The sequence below is a fragment of the Cyprinus carpio genome, chromosome A12 (assembly GCF_018340385.1).
Source record: "Cyprinus carpio isolate SPL01 chromosome A12, ASM1834038v1, whole genome shotgun sequence".
Taxonomy (NCBI): domain Eukaryota; kingdom Metazoa; phylum Chordata; class Actinopteri; order Cypriniformes; family Cyprinidae; genus Cyprinus; species Cyprinus carpio.
The window spans coordinates 25,049,726-25,069,544 of NC_056583.1; the positions used below are offsets into that span (position 1 = coordinate 25,049,726).

Consider the following 19,819-nt stretch of genomic DNA (forward strand, 5'->3'; position numbering starts at 1 on the left):
GCTCATTATAGGGGTGTGTTTGCTTGCTGACACCCTGAATTCTGACTCCTGCTATCTGTTCCTGTTCTCAACCAGGATACCCAGGTCCACCAACTTCCAAAATAATAAAAAAAGTTGTTTATAACACAACAACCATTAAAATAAGCTTTTTCTTATTTTAATTCAGCCTCTCAGCAGCTTAGTAATTGGAAAAGTCCTGTGGATTTATTGGGTAAAACGAGCAGGAGCTCAGGTCTTATAACTTCTAAAATTATGAAATCTGTTGTACAGAAACTTCAAATATTGTTGTGTCCAGCTGGGTTAAAGCGGTTGAGAAGCGCTGATGTAGATGATGTGTGTGTCTGGTTCTGGACCGCCGATGGTCAGTACTGTGTGTTGAGGTTGATTAAACACTCTTGATGGTTAAAGTGTGGAGTGTTTCGTCTCTCTGAGGGTTTCTGTGGGATGTCTTCATCTTCTGAGGTCAACCGTCGTGGCTGGACGTTCTCATATACAAAGGGCCTTAAAGAGGACAAATCTCAAATGACTAAATGAGATGAAGACGTGCAGAACATAATGGAAAAAAACTGGATCAAAATAAAAAAACTCCATGACATCTTGACTGACTAAATGAGATGAAGACGCGCAGAACATGAGCTCTTTAACACCTTACTCCAGTTTCCCCATCTCTCGTAACACACCGTTGGCTCTCCTGAAGCTGAAGTAGGACGTTCACTTGTTCTTCAGTAGAAACAGAGTCCCTCGGGTCTGGCGGTGATCTTCTGTGAGACAGAATGAGATCTGGTGTGGCTGTGTGTGTGTGTGTGCTGCTGTAATTACAGAAACACCTGTCCTCTGTGGGACATCAGACGCAGATAGAAATGTGTTACCATGCTCCTCTCTCTGCCGCAAACTATTTAACCCAGAAAAAACAGATTCCTCCTAAAATCACTCAAGTCATTCAACAGACACTTAAACATTAGAAATCAAGAGAAAGCTAAATGTAGTTTGGAGTCTGCAGTGGCTAGAAGAGCTGATTATGAGGGTATATATTGTGATTATAAGAGCATATGTTTTGAGCATAACTTTCATTGCATTCAACTTAAAAAACTAACCAGTGTGAGTTTGAGCTCCTCAGCTTCGCTATACTGTTTAAATCTGTGTAAATCATTCGTTAGTGTGAGTTTGAGCTCCTCAGCTTCACGTATAAAGCTGAAGTCTGTTCCTCTCAGGGTTTGAGTTTCTCTTTATCCGTGTTTCTCGTCACCGGTGGCCTTGAGCGTGTCACGTCTGCTTTTGAATGCATGAATTCAAAGAACGTTTCTCTGTATCCATCCGGCTCTTTTAACTCGAACAAGAGATGTTCTTGCACAAGTATTACGCAAGTGTGTGTTGTGGGACCATGTTTGTGTGTAGGTGTGTGTCTTTCTCTTCACTGCTGTGTAAAGCAGCAGTAGTCGAACCAGAACGGTTCCCAGCGCACATCGTGTTCCAGACGCTGATTGTGATTCCTCAGACTGCAGTTTGAGGTCAGACACAGACGGTCAGGAGGAGACGTCGTGATGAATGACGCTGTCTTAATAATCGTGTATTTTTACTCTTTTTGATCCGCATCTCCAGTCTGAGCTCTGCTTCTCAACCTTCAGCTGCCCTCAAGACTCTCACACAGACTGTTACTGTTTTAATCTGCTGGTTTTTGTTTTGTGCTGCACAGGAAGTGATGTCATTATTGATCTCAATTCTTCACACTACTTCTGCTGTGCTAGTGTCAGAAATTAAGAAACAATTTTTTATTTTCAAGGACATTTTCTACCTTTCTTTTTTTTTCTAGCCATATACAATTTTGTGAGTCCATAAAATAAAATAAAATTAACTGAAATTATAATTCATTTGTCATTCAGAACAATTATGGCTGTTAGGTGTTGGACTGATCTCTAATATCTGACATCTGACAAAACACACTAATAACACGTAGTCAGAAACAATGAGATGTGTTTGTGTTCATTGAGCTCTGCTCTGCATCGTTCTGTTTAAAATAGTAATGTACTGTAGATTTACAGGATGGACTGATGTGTAGACACTCATATGTTGGTCTTGTCTCCCGCAGGACGGTGCACTACGAGGGTGGAGCCGTCCATCCACGCCAGATCCCTCTGGAGGCTGGAGACGCTCCGAGTGGCGTGAGTGAAGGAGTGTTTCTGTGTGTGTGCTGATTCACGCTCTCAGAGTACTTCAGTGCTGAGTGCATCTGTGCTGGGGAAAAGTGCAATAAAACATCTCTCAATGCCACACAGTGACACATGCATGGCCACATTTGAGTAAAATAAATCAATCAGTCAAATTCATTAGCTGGACATGACATGAAAAGACACTCTTTTCTGATTTAACTCCACATGAACCCGTGGAGCACAGACTGACCGGCTGTACTGTGTTTGGACCTGTGAGGTTCCCATCATGCCGCAGTGCTGATGTCATCAGATCTGATGCGTTCCTTCTCGTTTGACCCCTCTGTCTGGCAGCAGCCGGGTTTGCGTTCCCATGAAGCCTGTAATCACACACTGCAGGACGTCAGCTCTTCTGCGTTCTGCTCTTCACAGACTAAAAATAATCCAGGACGCTGAAGTTGGAGCGTTTTATCAAAGTGGCATTTTGGGGTTGGGGCCAAATACTGGAGCAGGAGCCCAACACAGTTTACTTTCTGCTTTTGAATTACAAATCAAGGTCTGCTCAGGTTTTCATCGTGAGCATCTGTTCATTTTCTCATCCTCACGTTGAATCTCTGAGCTGCTGTTTGTCATGAAAGCATCGTAAGAGTAGATGGTCTGCACTGTATATCAAGTCTTCTGAAGTCAGATGATGCTTACTGTTTGAAAACCACTTGAGTTTCAGTCATTCACTGTTCTTTTAGTACTCTGTGTGCCGCAGTGCATTGTGGGTGAGCTGAAGCCTGTCCTCTGGCTGTGTGCAGGTGGAGCGGCAGTCACATCCGCTGGGGTCAGCCGTTTCGGCTGCGTCACGTGACCACCGGGAAGTATCTCAGCATGATGGACGATCAAGGGCTGCTGCTAATGGACAAGGAGAGAGCAGACGTCAAATCAACGGCTTTCTGCTTCCGTTCCTCAAAAGTGAGACTGACGCCACACGAACCTGAGCTGACCCTGAAATACCTCAAACACTCGTCATTAGATCGGTTCATCTGTATATGAGGATCAGAATGAGAATGTTAATTAAACTCTGACTCAGTTCCTGAGTTTGAACTGAATTGGTGTTGAAGCATCAAACAGGATAAATAATGGCCTTATGTGTTTTTATAATTAATGGAAGAATAATTGATGGCTCTTAATTGTTTTATCAGCATTGATTTATTAATATGAGTTCAGAGAAAATGTTTTTTACGCATCTGATTAAAAATGCCATTATTTTTCTAATAATTACGGCGGGGAAAAAATAAAACTTTAATAAATAAAGTATATAAAAAAGGTAATTGCAATTTTGACATTTTTTCTTGAGATTACCAATCTTGCAATTTTTTCAGAGAATTAGCAGAATTGTGAGCTATAAACTCAGAACTGCAAGAAAAATGATTGCAATTACCTGTTTGAATAAATTAATAATTACACAGTTGTTAGCTTCCATAATTGTGTTCATAATTAATACACAATTTTAAATGGACTTATTTGAATGATTTATATTTTGATGAACTACAGTACACTGTTGATCTGTGTGTGACGGGTTTTACATTGAGATGTTTGCTAACTGAACCAGTGTTTACCCATGATCCTCTGCTCGTCCTCCTGCAGGAGAAGCTGGACTTTGGCCTGAGGAAGGAGGTGGATGGGATGGGCGTCCCGGACATCAAATACGGCGACTCGGTCTGTTACATCCAGCATGTGGACACTGGGCTCTGGCTCACGTACCAGTCTGTGGACGCCAAGTGTGCGCGGATGGGAGGAGTTCAGAGGAAGGTGAGTGTTTGACAGCATCTGAGTGTGTGTGTGTGTGAGTGTGTCACTGTGAGTTCAGTGTGATGGATTCATTCATACGTGACGCCCCTGAGCTGCTTCTGAGAGATTCATTACAGACGCGTCAGACTCTCACACCCTCTTCATTACCGCTGCAGCACACACACACACACACACACACACACACACACTCCAGTGGATGATAAATGTAACGTACAGGTATGTGTGTGTGTTTTAGGCCATCATGCATCATGAGGGTCACATGGATGATGGTTTGACGCTCTCACGATCACAACACGAGGAGTCACGCACCGCTAGAGTCATTCGCAGCACGGTTTTCCTCTTCAACCGCTTCATCAGGTAACACACACACACACAGACACAAAAACGAGCACACAGACACACACACACACGCACACACACACACTCACACACACAAGCACACACACACACACACACACACACACACACACACACACACTCACACACACACACTCACCTCACACACACACAAAACGAGCACACAGACACACACACACCACACACACACAACAGACACACAAACAGACACACACACACACACACACACACACACACACTCACTCACACACACTCACACACACACACACTCAAGTGTGTGCACACACACAAACAGACACATTTACATTTACATTTACATTTACATTTACATTTAATCATTTAGCAGACGCTTTTATCCAAAGCGACTTACAAATGAGAACAGTAGAAACAATCAGATCAACGAGAGAACAACAACGGTATACAAGTGCTATGACAAGTCTCAGTTAGTCTAGTAGTACAGAACACGTAGCCAGGGTTTTTTTTTTTTTTTTTTTTTTTTTTTTTTTTTTTTTGAATATGATAGACAAGAAAAAGAAAAAGGTAAGTACTAGTATTAGTTGGTTAAATGCAGGCAAAAAAGATGAGTCTTTAGATGTTTTTTAAAATGAGTAAAGACTCAGCTGTTCGAATTGAGATCGGGAGGAGGTCATTCCACCAGCTGGGCGCAGTCCAGGAAAAAGTCCGTGAGAGTGATTTTGAACCTCTTTGGGATGGCACCACAAAACGTCGTTCACTTTCAGAGCGCAAACTTCTGGAGGGCGCATAAGACTGAACTAGTGAGTTTAGGTATGTTGGCGCCGTGCCAGTGGTCGTCTTGTAGGCAAGCATCAGAACCTTGAATTTGATGCGAGCGGCTACTGGTAGCCAGTGTAAACCTGATGAGGAGAGGAGTAACATGAGCTGTTTTTGGCTCATTGAAGACAACCCTCGCTGCTGCATTCTGGATCAGTTGTAGAGGCTTGATAGTACATGCAGGAAGGCCCGCCAGAAGAGCATTACAATAGTCCCAGTCTGGAGAGAACAAGAGCTTGGACAAGAAGTTGGGTGGCTTGCTCTGACAGGAAGGGTCTAATCTTCCTAATGTTGTATAAGGCAAATCTGCAGGACCGGGTCGTTGTAGCAATATGGTCTGTGAAGCTTAACTGATGATCCATCACAACTCCTAGGTTTCTGGCTGTCCTGGAAGGAGTTATGGTTGACGAACCCAGCTGTATAGAGAAGTTGTGATGAAACGATGGGTTAGCTGGAACCACCAGCAGTTCAGTCTTAGTAAGGTTGAGCTGAAGGTGATGGTCATTCATCCAGCTAGAAATGTCACTCAGACAGGCTGAAATGCGAGCAACTACCGTCGGGTCATCTGGTTGGAATGAGAAGTAGAGTTGAGTGTCATCAGCGTAGCAGTGATAGGAAAAGCCATGCATCTGAATGACAGATCCTAATGACGTCATGTAGATGGAGAAGAGAAGCGGTCCAAGTACTGAGCCTTGAGGAACCCCAGTAGCAAGTTGTTGTGACTTAGAAACTTCACCCCTCCAAGACACCATGAAGGATCTATCAGAAAGGTAGGAGTTAAGCCACTGAAGAGCGGTTCCAGAGATGCCCATCTTTCTGAGGGTGGACAGGAGAATCTGGTGATTAACAGTGTCAAAAGCAGCAGACAAGTCCAGCAAAATGAGAACTGAGGATTTTGAGGCTGCTCTTGCCAGTCGCAGGGCTACAGTAACCGAGAGCAGGGCAGTCTCAGTTGAGTGGCCACTTTTGAAGCCAGATTGGTTGCTGTCCAGGAGGTTGTTCTGTACAAGAAACATAGAGAGCTGGTTGAACACAGCTCGTTCGAGTGTCTTTGGCAATGAATGGAAGAAGGGATACCGGTCTGTAGTTTTCTAGAAGTGCTGGATTTAGAGATGGTTTCTTCAGCAGTGGACTTACCCGAGCCTGCTTAAATGCTGAGGGAAATGTTCCAGAGTGAAGAGAGGAGTTGATAATGTGAGTAAGTGAAGGAATGACTGAAGAAGAAATCGCTTGAAGGAGGTGAGTGGGGATCGGATCCAGTGGGCAAGTAGTAGGATGACTGGACAGGATAAGTTTGGAAACGTCCGTCTCTGAGAGTGGAGAGAAGGAGGAGAACGAGTGAGCATTAGTCGTTGTGAAGTTATCCTCAGTCTGCGGTGTGGAGAATTGGTCACTGATGGTTTTTGTCTTATTCGTGAAGAAAAACTGCAAAGTCATCAGCTGTAAGAGTCGATTGAGGAGGAGGTGGAGGCGGATTAAAGAAGAGAAGAGAAGGTTTTGAAGAGTGTCCGAGCGTCACAACATTTGTTAATCTTGTCGTGGTAATATGATGCTTTAGCAGTGAAGACGTTTGCAGAGAAGGAAGAGAGGAGAGACTGATACACACTGAGGTCAGTAGAGTTTCTTGATTTAAGCCATTTCCTCTCTGCAGCCCTGAGTTTAGAGCGATGTTCATGGAGAACATCGGACAGCCAGGGGGCAGATGGGGTGGTGCGTGCTGGTCTAGACGACAGTGGGCAAAAGTTGTCCAAGCAAGAGGTCAGAGTGGAACAAAAAGTGTCCGTAGCACTGTTCGTGTCCAGAGCTGAAAAGTGCGAGAGTGAAGGAAGTGAGGATGCAACCACAGAGGATAGGCGAGATGGAGAGAGTGAGCGTAGGTTCCGTCGAAAGGTGACCCGCGTTGGAGCGTGTGCCGCTTCAGGTGTAAGTGCTAGATTAGCAGTAATGAGGAAGTGGTCTGAGGTGTGCAGTGGAGTAACTAAAGTGTTGTCCACTGAGCAACAACGCGTGTAGATGAGGTCCAGTTGGTTGCCCGATTTGTGAGTCGCTGTAGTAGAGACTCGCTTGAGATCAAATGAGGCGAGCAGAGTGTTGAAGTCAGCAGCCTGGGGTTTATCTAGGTGGATGTTGAAGTCGCCAAGCAGTACCAGAGGAGTACCATCTTCAGGATAGTTTGATAGCAGCACGTCCAACTCCTCCAAGAAGTTTCCCAATTGACCTGGGGGACGATAAATGACCACAAAGTGGATTTTAAAAGGGTGGGGTTACAGTAACAGCATGTGATTCAAATGAAACGTTACCTGTAGGTGGTGGTTGAAGATCAAATTTCCAATCTTTCGATATAAGGAGACCAGTACCTCCACCCCTCCCAGTTGTACGAGGGGTGTGAGAACAAGTGAAATGAGAGGAGAGGGCTGCGGGAGTGGCAGTGTCCTCAGGTTTGATCCAGGTCTCAGTCAGTGCCATGAGGCTGAGAGCGGAATGAGTAGCAATAGAAGAAATGAAGTCTGCTTTGTTAACAGCAGACTGGCAGTTCCAGAGACCAAGTGGAATAGAGAGCGTTGTAGTAGAGGTCAGAGGGACAGACCTTAGATTTGTCAGGCAGGCCTTCCTTTGACGTACATAGCGTGCTCTCCGAGTGTTAGTAGTGATAGTAGAGATCTGAAAGCACATAGTGACTACAAGTGAGCAAAATAAGTATGTGAGGACAAGCTGTGCAGAAATTGAAGGGGAGAAAAGCAATACTCAAGTGCCCTGTCGGTGTCCTTGCTCGGTGGAGTCACGCAGGTAGAGTCGATGGTCTTTACACTCGTCGGTCTTCACACGAGGAGGCTTCACACGAGGGCTGCCGCGACCGCTGCCGCGGTGTCAACTACCACTTATATATTTGCCTGATTACCTGTGATTGAAGTAAGCTTGTCACGCCTCCCTATTTAGCAGACCGAAACCTGTCCAGTCCCGCGATAGGCAAACGCAAAACCAAACGCCACAATTCACACGTATTTACCAGGGTAAGACACACAGTAATTAGAGCAAAGTTTCCCTAGCAACGATGATCACGCAGTAGTCTAATGACAAAACGAGGCAAAAACACTTACAAACTGCTGTCCTTCTCTGTCGCTCGACTGTTTCTTCTGACAAGCGCTTACAGAACAGCTCTTTAAGTACTTTTTACCGTACTTTTTACACACACACACACACACACACACACACACTCACTCTCACACACACACACACACACACACACACACACACACACACTCACACTCACACACACACTCACACACACACACACACACACACACTCAAGTGTGTGCACACACACAAACAGACACACACACTCACTCACTCACACACACACTCACACACTCACACTCACACACACACACACACACACACACACACACACACACACACACACACTCACACACACACACACACACACTCACACACACACTCACACACACACACACACACACACACACACTCACACACACACACACAAAAACGAGCACACAGACACACACACACAAACAAACAGACACACACACAAAAACGAGCACACAGACACACACACACACAAACAAACACACACACACACACTCACACACACACACTCACTCACTCACTCACACACACACACACACTCACACACTCAAGTGTGTGCACACACACACACACACACACACACACACACACACACACACACATACTCACACTCTCACACACACACACACACACACACTCACACACACACACACACAAAAACGAGCACACAGACACACACACACAAACAAACAGACACACACACTCAAGTGTGTGCACACACACAAACAAACACACACACACTCACACACACACACTCACTCACTCACTCACTCACTCACTCACACACACACACACACACACACACACACAAGTGTGTGCACACACAAACACACACACTCACACACACACACACACACACACACACACTCACACACACTCACTCACTCACTCACTCACTCACTCACTCACACACTCACTCACTCACTCACTCACACACACACACACACAGACACACACTCGCATGCACACACACATACAAGCGCACACACAAACACACACACACACACACACACACACACACACACACACACACACACACACACACACACACACACACACACACACACACTCACTCACTCACTCACTCACACACACACACACAGACACACACTCGCATGCACACACACATACAAGTGCACACACAAACAGAGTGTTTTAATGTTCCTGTCCCTCCTCCCTGTGTGCAGGGGTCTAGACACTCTGAGTAAGAAGGGGAAGACGTCCACCCTCGATCTGCCCATCGAATCGGTCAGTCTGAGTCTTCAGGATCTGATCGGATACTTCCAGCCGCCGGACGAACACCTGCAGCACGAGGACAAACAGAACCGCCTGCGAGCGCTCAAGAGCAGACAGAACCTCTTCCAGGAGGAGGTACGGCTCACAGAAACACCAGACACAGCGTGGGTTCATGTTCATCACAATCACAGCTGTCCTACAGAAGAAGCACAACTCAAGCCATGTGATTCACAACACACTGAACTAAAATCTGGTGTAGAATGGACTATAAAACAATTTTCACTCAGAGACTGAAATATCACTAATAAGTACAAATATGTCACACACTGATAGCAAGTAACACACTGCAGTAAGCTCAAAAGTTTGACACAGAGAAACTGAAGTAGTTTTATCCTTCAAACCATATTTCAGTAATCTTAACTTTATTTACAACTTTCAGTTTACAAAGAATCAGATAGTACTAGTACTAGTACTCCGTCATTTCTCATCAGATAATCTGAGCTGCTCCACATTCATTTATAGTGAGCTGTTTTTATTTCTCCTGAGAGTTTTTAGAGACAATGTTGATATTTCAGCTGCATGCATGAGTTTGTGTGTGTGTGTGTGTGTGTGTGTGTGTGTGTGTGTGTAGGGAATGATCAACCTGGTGCTGGAGTGTATCGATCGTCTGCATGTGTACAGCAGTGCGGCTCATTTTGCAGACGTGGCCGGTAAAGAGGCAGGAGAATCCTGGAAGTCCATCCTGAACTCCCTCTATGAACACCTGGGTATGGTTCATATTTCAGCACTTTCCATCTACACACATCAATAACCGGTGAAATCTGCTGACTGTGACTCCAGGAGCTACGAGTCCTGCTGCACGAGAGACATGCACTGTGTTCACCATCACTCACTAGTGCACTACTAACTCACACACTACACATACATGCTGCTGTGATTCAGTAATAGTTCATCTGTTCCTGAACCTTTGAAGAGCTTCATTCCTAAAGAATCGTATTATTCCCGTCACATGATCCTCTGTCTGTCTGTGTGTAGCTGCTCTGATCAGAGGAAACAGGAAGAATTGTGCTCAGTTCTCCGGCTCTCTGGATTGGCTGATCAGTCGTCTGGAGAGGCTGGAAGCGTCGTCCGGTATGTAGCATCATTTATTGTGACGAGTGGATCGTTGTGGTGTGCTGGTGTGATGATGTGTGTGTGTGTGTGTGTGTGTGTGTGTCTGCAGGGATCCTGGAGGTTCTGCACTGTGTTCTGGTGGAGAGTCCAGAAGCTCTGAACATCATTAAAGAGGGACACATCAAATCCATCATCTCACTGCTGGACAAACACGGACGCAACCACAAGGTGACTAAAGTAGTGATGCTGTGAGCTGAATAATGATCAGTCAGTCTCTCTCTCTTGATCATGTTGTGCGTGCAGAAGGGATTCACAGATTCATTCCCTGTGCAGACGTTCCAGTCTGGTTTTTCTATCAGTGTCTAGTTTTCATGGGTTTCTCAGTTGGTTGTGTTTTATCTGTTCATGTTGAACACTGTCACCTTAATTCAGATCTTTACTGATTATATGTCATTGTCATACTCAAAGAATTAATCACAGCACTGATTATTGTTATGCATTTATTCAAATAGCTTAGAATCAGCATAGATCTGCAAAAACAATTAAATTTAATCAATTAAAAATTGAGCACGGTTTAAATATGACTATCTGAGGTTTAATAATTAGATTAGAATACAAATATTGTATATAAATCTGTTTATTGTTTCAAACCAGTTATTATTGAATATTTTGAATCAGATTTTATTTCTTGAATTAGATTTTGTTTTATTAATTTTACTTCGTTTTTGTAATTCTTATTATTCACCCACACACACATTTTTATATGTATTATTTAATATTATATATATTTAAATATCTATACTTTTTAAGTTGTAATGTTTAGTTTGTTTATTTTAGTTTAAGTTATTTTAGTACTTTATATGAAAATGAGAAATGTAGCTTTGTCACCTAGCTGAAATGAAAAGATTTTTTATGCTTTATTTCTACTTTATTTCAAATAATGAGCTATTTTAAGGGTCATCTGAAGTCTTTCTGTGAGGCTGGATCCTCGCTGGAGCTGGTGTAATCTGTAGATACCTCGTGATGGGCATCCTGGGATAGAACAAAAAGACAGATAGAAAAGAATTAGCATAGATGCTGTTCATAACATTTCGAGCAAACAAACACAAAAAGAAGGTTTCAGATGATGTTTTTATATCTGTATATGTGAAGGTGTATATTAAAGGTCATCATGTATTGTGGTGTTTGAGTGAGCTGATGATTGGCTCGTAGCCGGCCTGACAGAGGTGTGTCTGTGATGTTCAGGTGCTGGACGTCCTGTGCTCTCTGTGTGTGTGTCACGGTGTGGCCGTTCGCTCCAATCAGCACCTGATCTGTGATAACCTGCTGCCTGGCAGAGACCTGCTGCTGCAGACACGACTCGTCAATCACGTCAGCAGGTAGGACAGTGTCCTCATCACTTCCTGTCATCACTTCCTGTCTCCTCACACTCTCTCAGTGCATCTCTCTGTGTCGCTCGTTCAGCATGAGGCCAAACATCTTCCTGGGCGTGAGTGAAGGCTCCGCCCAGTACAGGAAGTGGTATTATGAGCTGATCGTGGACCACGTGGAGCCGTTCGTGACGGCCGAAGCCACTCACCTGCGGGTGGGCTGGGCGTCCACACAGGGCTACGGGCCGTATCCGGGCGGAGGAGAGGGCTGGGGCGGGAACGGCGTCGGGGATGACCTCTACTCATACGGCTTTGATGGACTACACCTGTGGGCAGGTAACAACAGAGAGATTCTCCATTCCATATTGTTAATCTCTGTGATGCAGTGCTCACGTGCGGCGAGATATTTAAAGCAACAGATCACCCAAAAATGGAAATGCACTCAATCTGAGGCCATCTAAGGTGAGTTTGTTTCTTCATCAGATATTTTGAAATGTACCACTGCAGTCCATCAATTCAGGTCTTGAGAAGATGAGAGAAACAAATCCATCATGACGACGCTTTAAACTTCAAACTGTTGCTTCTGCTTGAAATATGAGTTCATAATCCATAATAACACTTCCTTCAGTGAAAAAAGTGTTCTGGTGTGAATCAGGAGAGAAATCTGCACAGATCAAGCAGCGTTTAAACAGCTCTAAACAAATACGTGTCTGGATTTTGATGTGAGAGACTTGTTCACTGGAGGAAGTGTTATTATGGATTATGGTGAGCAACTGATGTAATGCTAAATCTCTCTAAATCAAAAACAAACTCATCTGCATCTTGCAAGGCCCGTTGGATGGTTAAGGTTATGGTTTATTTACAGTATATATTTAGAGACCTGAGTGTGTGTGTGTTCTGATGTGAGATATCTGCTGATGGTAGTGAAAACATCACTCATATAACAGCACATATCAGCGATTTTAAAGAGCCGTAGGCCATGTGACCGGAACGTGTGCTGTGATTGGCAGGTTGTGTGGCGCGTTCGGTCAGCTCACCCAATCAGCACGTGCTGCGGGCCGAGGATGTGGTCAGCTGCTGTCTGGATCTCAGCGCTCCCAGCATCTCCTTCCGCATCAACGGCCAGCCAGTCCAGGGAATGTTTGAGAACTTCAACTCAGACGGACTCTTCTTCCCCGTCGTGTCCTTCTCCTCTGGAGTCAAGTGAGTCTCATCATCTCCAGACACGCCCACTGTCCCATCGGCCACACCCCCTGTCTGCCATTGGTCAGTCTGACAGATAACTTACGTGAACGGCTGAGTCAGAACTGCTCAATGTCAAAATCATCGTATATGGATCATGTGATATCACCTGTAAACTATAACCTGCTCTGATTGGTGAAAAACTCTTGTCCTTCTCAGAGTGCGCTTCCTGTTGGGCGGTCGTCATGGAGAGTTCAAGTTCCTGCCTCCATCTGGTTACGCTCCATGTTTTGAGGCTGTTTTACCACGAGAGAAGCTGCGTGTGGAGCACAGTCAGGAGTACAAACATGATCATGGGAGAACACGCGATCTCCTGGGACCCACGCTCACTCTGTCACAGGCGGCCTTCACGCCAACACCGGTGGACACCAGTCAGGTACATCTACCTGTACACACACCTGAACACACACCTGAACACACACCTGTACACACATCTGAACACACACCAGTCAGGTACACACACCTGAACACACACCAGTCAGGTACACACACCTGAACACACACCTGAACAAACACCTGAACACACACCAGTCAGGTACATCTACCTGTACACACACCTGAACACACACCAGTCAGGTTCATCTACCTGTACACACACCTGAACACACACCAGTCAGGTTCATCTACCTGTACACACACCTGAACACACACCAGTCAGGTACATCTACCTGTACACACACCTGAACACACACCAGTCAGGTACACACACCTGTACACACACCTGAACAAACACCTGAACACACACCAGTCAGGTACATCTACTTGTACACACACCTGAACACACACCAGTCAGATACACACACCTGTACACACACCTGAACAAACACCTGAACACACACCAGTCAGGTACATCTACCTGTACACACATCTGAACACACACCAGTCAGGTACACACACCTGTACACACATCTGAACACACACCAGTCAGGTACACACACCTGTACACATACCTGAACACACACCAGTCAGGTACACACACCTGTACACACACCTGAACACACACCTGAACACACACCAGTCAGGTACACACACATGAACACACACCTGAACACACACCAGTCAGGTACACACACCTGTACACACACCTGAACACACACCAGTCAGGTACACACACCTGTACACACACCTGTACACACACCTGATCACACCTGTGCACACACCAGTCAGGTACACACACCTGAACACACACCAGAACATACACCAGTCAGGTACACACACCTGTATACACACCTGAACACACACCAGTCAGGTTCACACACCTGTACACACACCTGAACACACACCAGTCAGGTACACACACCTGAACACACACCAGTCAGGTTCACACACCTGTACACACACCTGAACACACACCAGTCAGGTACACACACCTGAACACACACCAGTCAGGTACACACACTTGAACACACACCAGTCAGGTACACACACCTGAACACACACCTGAACACACACCAGTCAGGTACACACACCTGTACACACACCTGAACACACACCAGTCAGGTACACACACCTGAACACACACCAGTCAGGTACACACACCTGAACACACACCAGTCAGGTACACACACCTGTACACACACCTGAACACACACCTGAACACACACTAGTCAGGTACACATACCTGTACACACACCTGAACACACACCTGAACACACACCGGTCAGGTACACACATCTGTACACACACCTGAACACACATGTGCACACACCAGTCAGGTACACACACCAGAACATACACCAGTCAGGTACACACACCTGAACACACACCTGAACACACACCAGTCAGGTTCACACACCTGTACATACACCTGAACACACACCAGTCAGGTTCATCTACCTGTACACACACCTGAACACACACCAGTCAGGTACACACACCTGAACACACACCAGTCAGGTACACACACCTGTACACACAACTGATCACACCTGTGCACACACCAGTCAGGTACACACACCTGAACACACACCAGTCAGGTACACACACCTGTACACACACCTGAACACACACCAGTCAGGTTCACACACCTGTACACACACCTGAACACACACCAGTCAGGTACACACACCTGAACATACACCTGAACACACACCAGTCAGGTTCATCTACCTGTACACACACCTGAACACACACCAGTCAGGTACACACACCTGAACACACACCAGTCAGGTACACACACCTGTACACACACCTGAACACACACCTGAACACACACCAGTCAGGTACACACACCTGTACACACACCTGACCACACACCTGAACACACACCAGTCAGGTACACACACCTGTACACACACCTGATCACACCTGTGCACACACCAGTCAGGTACACACACCTGAACATACACCAGTCAGGTACACACACCTGTACACACACCTGAACACACACCAGTCAGGTACACACACCTGTACACACACCTGAACACACACCAGTCAGGTACACACACCTGTACACACACTAACCAGTTGTTTGATGAGTTTGTTAATGAATAGGTTCGGTCGTGACGATCACGTGTGTGTGTGTGTGTGTGTGTGTGTGTGTGTGTGTGTGTGTGTGTGTGTGTGTGTGTGTGTGTGTGTGTGTGTGTGAACATGTTTCTGCTGTGTAGATCGTGTTGCCTCCTCATCTCGAGCGGATCCGGGAGAAGCTGGCAGAAAACATCCATGAGCTGTGGGTGATGAACAAGATAGAGCTGGGATGGACCTACGGAGCGGTACGTCAGACACTCGTGATGTTCAGGTCCTCTGTGGAGGATTGAAGCGTTTCCTCTGAAAACAGAGAAATTACTGAGGATTTCAGTCATTTACACTTTTCTGCTATAATTAATTAATATCTTTTCATTAACTCACAAACCCCAGTCCAGCAGAAACAGTGAGGTTGTTGATGAGCAAGAGGAAAGTCAGCTGACACTAGATGAATGGTTTTAAGTCATGCCACATGATAAAATAATCATAAAATATTCTTAGTTCAGTTGTGAATGCAGTTAATGTGTGATTGATTGTTCTGCCATTATCATTTAATGGTCCTCATTAATTCCCTATCAAAACATTAAAATGAACTTTAAAATGTATTTTTGTTGAATATGTCTATGGTGGAAAGCTCTTGATCTCCATGCACTCATACTAGTCTGTTATGAATTCCTGCCCTTTCTAACACAAACATGGTTCCCTTCATTCATGATGCAGGTGAGGGATGATAATAAACGGCAGCATCCGTGTCTGGTGGAGTTCTCCAGACTTCCTGAACAAGAGCGCAGCTACAACCTACAGATGTCTCAGGAGACGCTCAAGTTAGTTTCATCCCATGTGTTAATCAGTTTGATATCTTAGTTTACTAGTAATGACATTACATCAGGTATAATAGTTGAAGATCTTGTTTTTTATTGACTTGTAATTGTGTTTCATGTTCGCTGGATGGTAAGCACTTAAATATGTGAAAAGGCACATGCTGCTGAAACCATGATGTAGTGAATCAGATTGATCGGTGTCGTTCTTCACTAGTAGATCCAGTGCTGTCACGTGAACTAACCTCACTGATGACTCAGAGTCAATAGAGTCAGTACGCTCACATTGTCTTTGAGATGAATCATATTCTGACTGTCATTAGTGTCTGTCTCTATCCGCACTCCTCTTTTCTGTCGTCTTCTTTCTTTTCTGTTTCAGAAGCGTTCTAATGACTTTAATTAGTCCTGTGGTGTGTGTGTGAGTCCCTGCGGTGCGCTCGTGTCATGATGAGGTGTTGTGTGTGAGGAGTCACACTGGACTGACTCTGACTGAATGAGGTTACGCTGTGACTGATGTTTGTTTGTGAGCGTCACACCTATCATCTGACGACTGACACAGTCCTGGATTCTTTATCACACACAAATAAACATCTCATTAAATCAAATACTACCATGATTAATGTTGTCTAGGTCATAGTGTAGTTTTGATGATGAAGGATGAACACAGACTGTGCTCTAATTGGACTAGATTCTGATCTGCTGTAGAGTTTGACTGACACACAGAAGATGACGTGTCAACGTGTTTCTCATCAGTTTATTTTGCTCTCATAACTATACATGATTTTATGGTTAGTTGCATTTATAGTTTTTAATATTGATTTCACTGCTGTGTGCCACGCATCGCATCTAGGAACTGTTTTTTGTTAACGACCCTCTTGAGATTCACTGATATAAATCACAATTTTCCCATCATGCCGTGCTCTGATGTGTGCTGCAGGACTCTTCTGGCGCTGGGGTGTCATGTTGGAGTGGCGGACGAACGAGCGGCTGAGAAAGTCAAAAATCTGAAGCTTTCAGCAAAGTGAGTGTGTCAAACATTAGTCATGATACACTAACACGTTTATGTTTCTGGATTTATGTTGTGTTTTGGACAGTGGTGTCACAGCTAGTTCAGCTAAGCTCTGATATCTCACTTTTCCATTGAACATCACACTGGTTAACTAGATTGACCAAGTGTGTTGTGTTCTAACCAGCATCATCTGAACAGAATCTCTGTCCCACATCTGAGTTTCCTGCGTGTCCGTTACGTGTTGATATCATGTATGTAGTAAGTGTTAGTTGCTCGTCTGCTGGTCAGTTAGCATGTGTTCTCCTGTCAGATACGAGCTGTCCAGCGGCTACAAACCAGCCCCGATGGACCTCAGCCACATCAAACTGGCGTCTACCCAGGAGGCCATGGTGGACAAGCTGGCAGAGAACGCTCACAACGTCTGGGCTCGAGACCGCATACGGCAGGGCTGGACCTACGGCGTCCAGCAGGTCAGTGTGTGTGCAGTCTACACACAGATTTCATTCACTGGAATATCAAAAATACACATGAACGCAAGTATTTCATATATGAACCAGTTTTACAGTGAAGTTACAGTAGAAATAACTATAGTGTGAGTCTGGAGTCAGATTACAGCTGTCAGTGAGATCCCCGTCTGGATTCATCTGTATGGTCACAGGCGACAGGACGAGTACCACACGGTGTCCGTGATGTCTCTTCACACTCTCTGTGTCTCAGCAGGACGTCAAGAACAAGAGAAACCCTCGTCTGGTTCCTTACGTTCTTCTGGACGAGAGAACCAAGAAATCAAACAAGGACAGTCTGCGGGAAGCTGTACGGACGCTGCTGGGATACGGATACAACCTGGAGGCCCCGGATCAAGACCACGGTACCAGGAGTCTGGCCATAAAAATATTTGCAATACTTGAAATAAAATAAAAATTAACTGAAAAAAAAAAAATATATATATATATATATATATATATATATATATATATATATATATATATATATATATATATATATATTGAAAAAACCCTACAAAACTAAAAACATAATAAAAACTATATAATAGTGTTTTATTTAAAACAATAATAATAATAGACAAAAACACAAGATTAAAAAAAAATTATTACAATGAAAATGAAAACAGAAAATATTGGAAAAAAAATCTAACTCAAAAAGCAAACAAAAACTATAATAGTATATCAGTGATACAAAAATAACACTTGATGAGCCCAAAATTGTGTTAAAACGTAGTAAAACATGAAATGAAATAAAGAGCTTGTCTCTTATTTTTTAAAGTAGCCCACAGTGTTTTACTCGCTTCACAGCCTGACACAGTACAGTACATACACTGTCTGAATCACTCCCTGTCCCTTATATAGTGCACTGTGTGTCAGAAATGATGAGCTGATTTAGCTTATAGTGTATATTCACTTCAGGCTCTAGAGAGCATTTGATTGGACGGTGACTGAAGTGCAGAATGATGTCATCAGAATTGTTGATCTGCACTGGTGGTCTTTAGTTCTGATTGCAGATATCTTCTAAATGCATTTGTCATTGTTTTGGAGCACTCTAGCTTATTATCTTCACACTGAAAGGTGAAAGGTCATCATCCAGTGGTGGTTTGCTCACGCGTGTGTGTTCTGCGCAGCGGCCCGAGCAGACGTGTGTAATCTGTCTGCGGAGCGCTTCCGGATATTCCGAGCGGAGAAGACGTACAGCGTGAACGGAGGGAGGTGGTACTTTGAGCTGGAGGTGGTGACGGCGGGGGAGATGCGGGTGGGCTGGGCGAGACCCGGCTGTCTGCCGGACCTGGAGCTGGGCTCAGACGACCAGGCCTTCGTCTTCGACGGATTCAAGGTGAGCGTGATGGAGAAACTCTGAGAAGCGTCACACGTGTTGAGGACAGATGGAAACTGAGCCGTGTTTCTGCAGGCGCAGCGCTGGCATCAGGGCAACGAGCACTTCGGCCGCTCCTGGCAGTCTGGAGACGTGGTGGGCTGCATGGTGGACATGAACGAGCGCACCATGATGTTCACGCTCAACGGAGAGGTGCTGCTCGACGACTCCGGATCTGAACTCGCCTTCAAAGACTTCGAAGTTTGGGAAGGTGAGTGAGACGTGTCCTATTACCACTGAAATCGCTGTATTATGTGAAATTAACAATGGGATATTTGTTGGAACTCCATCGTAGTGTGATTTTATTTATGATTTAATGAAATAGTTCAGCCAGAAATTATCATTTGATCATGCACTCCCCTCAAACCTATGAGCTTCTTTCTTCAGTGTGTGTGTGTGTGTGTGTGTGTGTGTGTGTGTGTGTGTGTGTGTGTGTGTGTGTGAATTAATGAGAATGCAGAACTGGAGCTAAGAAGACTT

The 19,819-nt window shown here is 44.8% G+C and overlaps 1 protein-coding gene across 1 annotated transcript in view; it reads left to right on the plus strand.

Moving 5' to 3' along the window:
- The window catches only part of ryr2a (ryanodine receptor 2a (cardiac)), a 94,168-nt gene that overhangs the window by 27,234 nt on the left and 47,115 nt on the right, over positions 1-19,819 (plus strand). Inside the window, 20 exon segments of the mRNA XM_042768151.1 lie at positions 2,087-2,116; positions 2,118-2,159; positions 2,948-3,104; positions 3,780-3,944; positions 4,180-4,301; positions 9,389-9,572; positions 10,069-10,204; positions 10,473-10,568; positions 10,660-10,778; positions 11,796-11,929; positions 12,015-12,256; positions 12,931-13,123; positions 13,322-13,538; positions 15,772-15,876; positions 16,349-16,452; positions 17,384-17,467; positions 17,766-17,925; positions 18,176-18,323; positions 19,092-19,300; positions 19,376-19,550. Coding sequence (XP_042624085.1) covers positions 2,087-2,116; positions 2,118-2,159; positions 2,948-3,104; positions 3,780-3,944; positions 4,180-4,301; positions 9,389-9,572; positions 10,069-10,204; positions 10,473-10,568; positions 10,660-10,778; positions 11,796-11,929; positions 12,015-12,256; positions 12,931-13,123; positions 13,322-13,538; positions 15,772-15,876; positions 16,349-16,452; positions 17,384-17,467; positions 17,766-17,925; positions 18,176-18,323; positions 19,092-19,300; positions 19,376-19,550 — 2,822 coding nt within the window.